Raw genomic sequence first — 10,132 nt, 5'->3', positions numbered from 1 at the left:
GCTCTGTTATGCTGACAGTGCTAACAAAGCACGCCCAGCTACCAGGCTGAAACACTCCTTGTCAACACGGCTTTGGCTTTGCTGGGCGCTGAGCTGGGACGTCTTGAATCACACCTACACAAGCTTCCTCCAACACTGGGCAGTGGTCTAGTTTGTTTTACTTGAAAAGAAAGTTCAAGAAACAAACAGTACCTTCAGAAACATTATGACTGAGATGCGAATAATAACTGTTACAGGAACAACTGAATAGATTACACAAAAAATGCACTCGAATACTAAATGCAAAGCAGAATATGGGCAGCACAACGCGAACCCGTCCGCCAGCGGAGAGCGACGCTCGGCAGCTGCTGCCGTGCCCTAACGCGGCCTCGTAACGCGTGGAGGCGGCTCCTCAGCACCGCGTCCGCTTCTCCGCGGGTGTCCGCCGAACCGGAGGCGCCGGAGTCGTCCTGCCGACACCGCTCCGCATCCCCGACCCCTCCGCACTCCGCGGCGCTGCGGGGGAGACCGCGCATCGCCACATCCGGGTGCCGGCCCTCTCTGCGCGCATGCGCGGCCGCCGCGCCGCTGTCAGGTTGGGAGCTGCTGCCGCCGCCGCCGCTCCTCCCCGGGGCGCTGCGCTTCCGCGTTGTCAGGCAAGGGGGGCGAGCGCGGGATGGGTGAGGGGGGAGGAGGAGGAGGAGGAGGAGAACGGCGGTGGCGGCGGCGGCCGTGGGGGCGGCCGCCGGCGGCATCCCGCCGGTGACTGGCTGGCGGCACACGCAGCTCCGAGGAGGCGGAGGGTACCCGAGCCGAGGGGAGGGGAACGAGACTGCGGCGGGAGGGAAGCGGCACACGCACCGCACGGACAGCGCGCGCACACACACGCACACACGCAGGGACGGGTGATAGCGGCGGCCGCGGCCGCCACCATGTGAGGCAAGGCGGGGGGGGGGCGCGGGCGGGCGGCGCGGTGGGCTGACGGGCTCGTATCTGCTTGGCTCCAGCCTCCGTTCCCCGATGCGGAGCGGCCCCGCGCTGCCGGACTAGCGTCTGGGCCCGTCGCCCTCCCCGCGGGCGGGAGAGCAGCAGCGCGGCCGCCCCCGCACCGCCTCCCTCCCGCCGGGGGCTCGTCTGCCGCCTGCGGGGCGGGCGGCGGCGCCGGGAGCGGCGAGGCCAGCGGAGCGGGCAGCGCCGCCGCCGAGAACCATGAGGAAATTTAACATCAGGAAGGTGCTGGACGGGTTGACGGCGGTCTCCTCCGCCGCCTCGGCGTCGTCCGCCTCGCAGCAGCAGCAGGCGGGGAACAGGGAGAGCGACATCCAGGAGACGCTCCAGTCCGAGCACTTCCAGCTCTGCAAGGTGAACGGCGCGGCTCTGCGGGCCCCGGTCTGCCGGCTCGTGTCGGGAGGGAGGGAGGGAGGAAAGAGAAGGCGGGTGCGTGTGCGCGGGGCGACTTCCCGCAGCCATCGCTCCCTGAGAGCTCCAGGGGCCGTCGCCTTTTGGGCTGCGTGATGCATGTGGTCTCGGTGTTACCGCGGGATGGCTGCGGGTAGGAGCGCTGCCCGGCTGAGTGCGCCCCGTGGTAAGGCGCTGCCAAGGGGCCCGTGGGCTGTGCAGCTCTGTGCTGTTTGGAAACGCTTTCGTGCCGTTCCTTCGCGCCTGGAAAAGACTGTGGACGCTCGTGGCCGTTTCGCTGCAGCGTGTTGCCGAGCGGCCGATGCTGCTGTTGCAAGTGTTCTCCTGAGACGGAAGAAAAGTTCCTCTTTTTTTTTTTTTTTTCCTCCCCTTATTTGCTTGTGTGCGATACAAGAACTGCAGTTGGTGGCTGCACGCTTTGGAAAATGATGCAGCGAATTAATCCAGCAGCTGTACCTAGAGGAATAAGAACTGATTTGAATATCAATACCCGTTTTTTATCTTCACAGTGCACCCGTGGCCAAGTGTGATATGGCTGAGCTTGTTTGCGGTTTCTCCTCCTTGCTTTCTGTGGTATTGCAGGCGCTGCTGCCACTTTTACAAGTTGGTCTTGAAGGATGTGGAAGAGAGCAGAGCTATTACCACGCAGGCTTTATTCACTGTGTGAAATACTAAGAGTTGTGGGCTATATCTGCAACTTGGCTGAAGAAGAGAAACATAGCAGAAGTTTGCTATGCATTGATGAGGTCCTTAATAACCCTGCTTTCAGTGAAGGTTTTGAAATGGAAAAGCTGCTGTTTGTGTGGCTCTCACTGTACACCTGAGAAGGAAGGAAGAATAGGTGGTGTTCCTATTCTTGATTCTGATTGATTGCAGCAAGAGAACTGCAGTGGAGTTATTGCTTGGTCAATTACCAAATTAGTCTTGGCCAATCAGAAACCTAAATGTGTGAAGAGCTTCATTTTTATTTATTTATTGATTTTAATTCCTTGGTTAAAGGTTCTTGCTTTGTTTTGAAGGGTGGGGATTTTGTTTTTGTCTGATTTCAGGAGATATTTGGATTCATTAATTTAGGATGGAAGCAGAGGTTGAGAAACGTGTGGAGGCTGGGTTGCTGGGTTTTTTGGGGAAGGTGTTGAGAGGTTGCACTGTCATATGGGGCCTGTTGGAGTGAGATTGAGGCAATTCTCTGAAAAGCGAGGGTGGTAATTTGTAGCAGTTCTGATGGCAGATCTGGCTTTGTTTCCAAACTTCCTAGGAACAACTCAGGCTTTAATTGTTTACTGCCTTTGTTAGGGCTGAAAATAGGAATAATCAGAAAAGAAAGTAAATGAAAAAATAAAATGCCTTGCTGATACAGTCTTTGTACAGTGATAATGCAAAATTAACATTAAGTTTTAGCAAGTGAGTGACTGTGTTGACGTAAAAATATATATGTATATTTTTTATAGTTCTTTCTTACAAGACAGCAGTTAGTCTGTTAATAAAACGCTATGGTTCCTTAATTGTCATTGACACTGAATTTCATTCCCTAACATATGATATTGATTCTGTTTATTTTTGGTCTGCTGCTCGTTCCATCATTGCTACGGTGCACTGACTTGTTAGACTGTACGCCATGGTTTCCCCTATCAACCTTCAGCCCTGGCATTTGATCCTGTTCAGAAAATACTGGCCATTGGGACCCAGACTGGAGCATTAAGACTGTATCCTTTCCTATTCTGAAAAGGAAATCAGTGTACCTCACACAAGAGATGCCTTCATTCAGCTGCTGGAGTTGCTCCAACATGTTGTGGGAACCAGGTATGCAGGAAGGCAAGAAGGCCCGTGTGCTGTTGACAGGTGGCTTGATTCTTCTGCTTATTCCATATCAGTTCAAGTTGTGTTCATGTTATGAGAGGTATGGCTGCTTAGTTCCCATCATCTCAAGCTAATATATGCATTTTGTAGAGGGCTACCAATGCACTGACAATTCATGGCAGCTGACTATGCACCTAAAGAGAGGCTTGGTCTGAGATCTTTTTCACTGTATTGCTTTATCCAGTGGAATTCTAAAATTCCGTGTTCCTTTTTTTTGTTGTGGTTTTTTGTAGGCTTTACTCTTGAGAGAAGTGTCACAATACTGTGGTTACTTATTACCACTTCTGTGTTGCAAACATTGGCTTCAAGTGGGATGCTAGGGGGTGAAGAGATGATATCTCAGTGATGGTTTGCAAGCAACTGAGGTGAGCAGACTGAGTTTATGGAATAAACCAACAGTAACCCCACTACTTTCTGTACGCTAAAAAGTGCCACGTGTTTGTACCCATACGGTACCATATCCATATGGTACTATCCAAGCAACCTAATAACATGTGTTTCAACTTCATTTTAAAAGAAGGTGCCTTGTAGAGTCATTAATCTACACTGCTACTGCCTAAACTTTACTTCTTAGCAGAGTAGAATGAGTTGAAATCTCTGCTGTCCTGAAGCTGCATGAACTCTGACATTTTTGGAAAAGGCTTAGGCCATTTTGCTAGAAAAATTGAGTTAATCCTCTTTAAACTGCAGGTACATCTCATAATTCTCTTATGCCTTGTACTTATATTTCTCTGCAAGTAGATATTGTTTTGTTTGTTTCCTTCTGTAACATCACCATCCTGTCCAAGATTGATTGTATTAAAAGGGTTATCTTTTACAAGTTGAAAAGGTAAAACTTCAGCATTAAATCAGAGGCTGAACTGAAGTATCTTGTATGATGCTGTAATGTTATGAACTCTCAAGGTCTCAACATAAAACTGCAGTGACCCTGCAATGTTCTCAGTGCCCTATTTGAAACTACAGTTAATATATTTTAGTTCTTTAAAAGGTGAGGCATTCCATTTAAATGGAAAAGGGAGGGTATGTGGTGTTACAGTTGTTTGATATTCTCGTATTGGTAGAATGGATGAGAGAATGAGAAGAAACTTAAAGGAAGGACTGGGGTTGGTGGGAGAGAACAAAATGCAAGGATTTAGGGCTTGCTTGCAGGTAGTCTGGGGTGATACAACATTGCAGGTTGGCTGATGATGGCTTGATTAAAAACCTGTTTACTGGCACTTTGCTGTGACTACACCTGTGATTTCTCTGAGTGTGAATTGTTTCTCAAATAATAAAGATAAGTCCAGCAGGATCGTGAGGGAAGCAACAGATTTACTGTGAGAGGAAGCAGCATAATTAGTAACAGAAGATTTATTTCTGAAGGGAAGAAGTTTCACACAGGTTGCAATATTTGAGTTCCTTGTTGAAGATGAGTGTCCTCAGTACTGACTTTTAGATTTGGAAGAAATGTTTTAAAGCCTATTGTTTAGCCTGATGGGTTAGCATAGTAAGCCATCAGTGCTGTGTTGTATCTTCTGTGGTTGCTTACTCTTTGGGAGGAGGGAGAGGTGTGGGGCAGAGGGATGGATTCAGGTAAACTTGAAATGTTAAACCAGCCTCTCAGTTTCTGCCTAGCGAAACCTAGAAAGAACAGCCTTTGGGAAGGAGTGAAACTTTCAGAAGCTGTTTTTCACCCTAGTGCTGATGGATAAAAAGAACGACAGAGTTCTTGTTGACCTATAGGGTAGCTTACCAAGGTTTTTACTGACAACATCTTTTATGCAAGGATTAATTACAGTGGGAGCCACTTTTTAGAGCTGTAGAAGAGTATCTTATGAAATGAGATGTGCAGTAGAAAGAGTGTGAGTCACTAAGGAGATATTCATTGGGAACTAACTCCTAAAAGTGGAAGGAAAGTCAGTTTTCATTTTCTTCTGTTATGAGTATATAGGAGTAAAGGAAGGATAATGCTTCATTCGTTGCCTACCAGCAGATGGGAGTTGGGTATTAATGTTTTCCTTGCATCATCAAGTGTAGACACATCAGGCTTTCAGGTCCTTTCTATTGCAAATAGGTGGTATGATCAATTTTGGAGGAACAGTTACAAGTTCCTTTTTTTTTTTTTTTTTTTTGAGAGGATATTAAGTATAAAATGTTCTTAAATAAAGTAATGCACTAACCTGTTTCAGATTTCATTAATATGTAAAGAAATCAGTACTACAGTCCTGAGCATTTAATGACCTAACCTCTTCATAGAACTTGTTCTCTGCATTTGAGCAATTTTCAATTCAGTTATTTTAACTTCAAAAACCAGTGTTGTTTGAAAAAGATTCATGTAAGCATGAATTTTCTTAATTGTTCTCCCATCTCATTCTTAATTATGAGGACTCTGGAAGTATTTGTCCATAAAAATTTTTCTTTCACTAATACTGTTATCTCTACTATTGGTACAGTGACCGTAACATCAGAACTAAAACTTTTTCTAAAGAATGAAAATCTGTTGATAGACATACGCTGTTTTTGTATATTTATCAAACAGAGGCAAACGAGGACAAAATGACATCAGTGTAGTATTAAGCTCTCTGAATCCAGTTGTGCAAGTGGAAATACTAAAGTGCAGAATTAACCAATCAGACTGGAAGGGCAATTACCACTTCATTAACATTTTGTCCCTGATCTTTATCAGTTAAATTCAGAGGAGAGCATCGTGGAGTTAATGTACTGAAGACAGAACTCTGCCACTGCATGCCCATAAGCAGCAGTCTTAAGAAGTCCCTAAAAGCACCAGGATGACACTACTTTTAGGTACTGTGAGCTTGTGTGTCATCAAGGTGGTAGTCTGAGTACTCACTGCCCCTCTTGATTTCACTTCCAGGGTTACTCAGAAATATTTCTAATTCAAACTTAGGTAGGAGGCTTAAAAGCAAATGTTTCTGAAGCAGGCTGCTGTAAGTTGAATATTATCTTTAATAGAAATGAACATTTTGAGCGATTAGTGTGATTGTTCTTCCTTTTATTCCATTTTTGGCTATAAAGGAAGATCCTGTTTTGTTGGTTTTTATGTTGAGAAAAGTCAATGTGTAGCTTAGTAGAATACAAACCTGAAGAGCTGTCAGGTATTGGACCCACTGCACTTGACATAGAATACCCAGCTGGTATGAGCATTCTCTCTGGTATCAGGTTCCCTCAAAAGTAATTGAGGAGCTTAATTCTGTTTTCTGTTTTGCAGAGAAGATTGAATGATGAGATAAGAACAAGAGTAGAAGCACTCTTGAGTGGCATTAAAAACTTAAATTTACTTATCTTGCAAACGCAATTATCTGTTCACTGTGATCTACTTGTTCTTCTGAGCTCATTGTGTTGACTGAAGGACACTCATTCCATATGGTTGAAGTGTTTTGAGTCTTGGCTGGTGGCTTGATCTTTGTGGCATTTCAGTTTCAGGCTTTTTTCTTTTTCTTTTTTCGGTTGCATTCCCCGCAAGGAACAACTTTCTCACTGTTTATCAATGTCAAATTTCAATAGTCAGCATAAGTTTTTGATAGCAACACTTGTCGCTGTGGATATTGACTTCTCCATATGTAAACCATCTAGCTGGTTTTAGTGTGGTTTTGCTGTCACCTTTTGGTCTCTTGTTCCAAATATGTTAGATAGAGAGCTACAAAATGTTCATCTGTGTTTCTTTCCTGGATGTATTTGAATCATGAAAGCAGGACGCATAGTCCAGAGTATCTAAGAAGTTTCATCCATAATAATTGTCTGTGCTTTTTTTCCCAGCACATACTCAAAGCCTCCTAATGAGGCTCTAGGTCTAATGCACAGCACAGTGCAATTGGGCTGACTCCACTGCATTGCACCCTGATGGCTTTCAGTGTCAGTGGACAATGATGTCTGCTTCTATGCTGTCAGTTACTGTTGCTCTTTCATTTAAGAGTCCCTCTAGAAGTCAAGCATGAACTGAACACATTAGCATTTAAACTGTAAACAAATTTGAGAAAGGTGAAAAAAAAAGCTCTTCAGGATTTGTCTGTCTTCAGGATGTTATGTCCTCAAATTTTACATCACTAATTTTACAGGGCTCTGGACTTGAAAACAGACAGATAAGCTCAGATGACTATGGTAGGAAGTATGATAGCTAAAGCAGATAATTTGAAGGAAACCTGCTGTTTAACTACTCCATCTTAAACTAGATATTTAGTTTTCTATGCTTCAATTTCTCGACAGCAAAACTAGGACAGTGTATCAAGTAAGTCATGTTTTGATTGCCTGCCAACATGAAAGTGGTGTTTTTATTGGTACTTAATATCTAAAAAAAAAAAAGTCATTTGCAGCTTGCCTCTCAGTTTCTCTCATGATGGAAAGAATTCTAAAAGTAAGACTACTTCCACTAGAAGGCCTTGAAAATAAAATACTAGTAGAGTAAGTGTTAGGTGCCTTTCACACTGACTAAACTACGGCTAGGACATTTTACTTTCAAGCAGAAAGGGCTATAATCTTGTTTGTTTTTTTTGTGTTCTTTTCACGTTGCAAACTCAGTTCACAGGAAGGAGAAAAATTGAGTTGTTTGTTATTTTGTCAGTAAATATCTGAAAATTTCAGTCGTTCTGAATGTCAGCATCTGTTCATTTCCCCCCATTCTTTTCAGCAGTAGAAGAAGATGGTTATATAAACAAATGGCTGAAATTTTCATATGAGGCATGTAAAACTTGCTTTCTGTAACTTCTATTCTCTGGCCTTTATGAGAAGAGCTTGCAACTGTTATTCTTTGATCAAAATAGCTCAAAGCCTGAATATGTGAGTCCATGCAGTTTCTGATGAAATGTTTGTTAGAGCATCTGGATAGTTTTGCTGTAGATGTATACCATAAAATTCAAGCAATTCAGTGAAATCTCTGAAGCTGTAAGAAAATCCTATTTTAAACTTGTGACTTTATACCCATTAAAAATACTTTTTCCTTTGAATTGTTCAAGTACAGAAGGAAATCTAGTTGATTGGTTTCTGTTTTCTTTATCTTCGTACTGAAACATCAAATTGTTTTTATTTGGCTGTTGGCTTTTGGTTTTTTTTTTTTTTTCAAGTACTTCTTGACCTGCTCTTTTTCTCTTTCTGGGTGCAGGACACCTGAGCAATGCCTGGAGTTGTGTTTGCGTTATTCAGAACAAAGCTTTCAATTTTCCAGACCAAGCATCAAGTTGTACAGTTGACAGTGCTTTAGGTGGGAGACTAGAGCAGCTGAACTTGAGAAATCTAGCCTAAATTATTCTGATTTTTATCTATTTTGTGAATCTACTGAACTCAAACTGTGCTATTCTTTTGTGTGTGTGTTGGTTTGTTGACATTTGTATGCTGAATGAAGTTTCAATTCACGTGTGTAGTCTTCTGGAATTTGAACAAATTTTCTTGTTTAAAGTAGGGTGCGTCAATAAAGCCTCTAAAAATCCTATAGTAGTGTCATGTCAGTGCAACTCTGTGGTTAACTATTAATAAGAGAACGTTCACTGACTACATCATCATCCAGTTCATATAGAGGAGTAGTTTAAAAACGAAATGTACTTTGGTTGTAGCATACATTAATCTTATCACATTTCCGCTTCTATAAATACACCATGTTTCTTATCACCTCTTTCAACTCCTGTTTCATGTGACTATCATTAGTGCTCATACAGCTTGCTTTCAGTGGGGAAAAATCTCCCTCTTCTTAAGGAAGAAAATCAACTGACCTCTGAATGTTTTGGAGTGAAATGAGGCCAAAATGATGGTACAGTGTGATGCACAACTCTTAAAAAAGCAAGGATTTATGGCAAGTTAATCCTACACAGATAAAGCTGACTGAATTCTTCATAATATGCAGGATAGCGTACTTCTTAAATTAATAGTTGCATGGTGATAATTCATAAAAGCAAGTAAATTGCATGTGTCTCCTGTTTGAAGCATTATCACTTGTATTGCATTTCTACAAAGCAAGAGATCGGAATAACATTTATTGTTCCTGAGTAGCTGAAGCATAATTCATTGAATCTCGTCCTGTAAATTATGAAAATGAATCTTGGAATGAAATCTCTCTTCCTGTGTTGTAGCTATTTTACTGGCGAAGTGGATTTCTAACGCAGCTAGAAACTTTCTGGGCCATAGTGTGCTTGGGGAGGAGTGTGCTTGGAAAGTGTGTGAAGTTTTCAAGGCTGCAGGTTTTACTATGGCATTTGTGAAGTTTGTTTCCTTGGATCTCCAAACTGTTGATAGGCGTATCACTGAGGTGATACAACTCTGTGTTATGATATTTGCTATCCTTATAGAACTGAAGCAGAATTTTAGGGTAAAACGTAACAGGAAATTGGACAGCTGGGACCCAGCTTAGGCTTTCAGGCTTCTGGTACAGCACCCAGTGAATTGAACTCTTAATTCGTAATTTCACTGGATTTGTTGTTTCTCAGTCACTGTGGAAGGGCTTTTAGAACTGAAGTAGCATTATTGCTGCAGGAGAATAAATGAGCAATTACAGTAGTGTTGTGGCTGGAAAAATAGAAGTGGCTCATGATTTGAGATGTGATAAAGCTTGAAAGTATAAATTAAGATTGTAAGCCTTTCCTAACAAAACTTCCTGTTCAGCAGAAATATGTAACTGCGTTAGATTTCTTCTAAAAGCCCCGTGCTCTGTATTCTTATAAAGGCTTCATGAAGCAAAGCTGAACGTTCTTACAGAGTGTCTTTAGAATGATCAGAGGTGCACGCAGTTATTACTTTCTAGTATCTTTTTGCTCCTCTCGAGTCTCAGAATCACACAATGTTTTTTTGTTTCTTGGTTTTCTGGAGTTGTGAAACACATTACTTGTCAGAGGTCCCACAGCACGTTTATTTTTGCAGGGTTGTCTCTGTAGCATCTCAGTGGAGGAAAAAC

The 10,132-nt window shown here is 43.1% G+C and overlaps 1 protein-coding gene across 7 annotated transcripts in view; it reads left to right on the top strand.

Moving 5' to 3' along the window:
• Positions 1-1,172: 1,172 nt before the first annotated feature.
• Positions 1,173-10,132, top strand: part of STXBP5 (syntaxin binding protein 5) — a 105,866-nt gene continuing 96,906 nt past the window's right edge. For all 7 annotated transcript variants that reach the window (XM_042810609.1, XM_042810591.1, XM_042810567.1 and 4 more), the window contains exons 1-2: positions 1,173-1,341; positions 3,007-3,104. In XM_042810609.1, the coding sequence (XP_042666543.1) occupies positions 1,189-1,341; positions 3,007-3,104 (251 nt within the window). In that variant the 5' untranslated portion in view covers positions 1,173-1,188. The remainder of the gene's footprint in view (positions 1,342-3,006; positions 3,105-10,132) is intronic.

The sequence above is a fragment of the Centrocercus urophasianus genome, unplaced genomic scaffold (genome assembly GCF_019232065.1).
Source record: "Centrocercus urophasianus isolate 14NV4802_14NV808 unplaced genomic scaffold, USGS_Curo_1.0 seq_10, whole genome shotgun sequence".
NCBI lineage: Eukaryota > Metazoa > Chordata > Aves > Galliformes > Phasianidae > Centrocercus > Centrocercus urophasianus.
The sequence above is the reverse complement of the archived record's forward strand: the minus strand, read 5'-3'. Positions and strand labels throughout refer to the sequence as shown.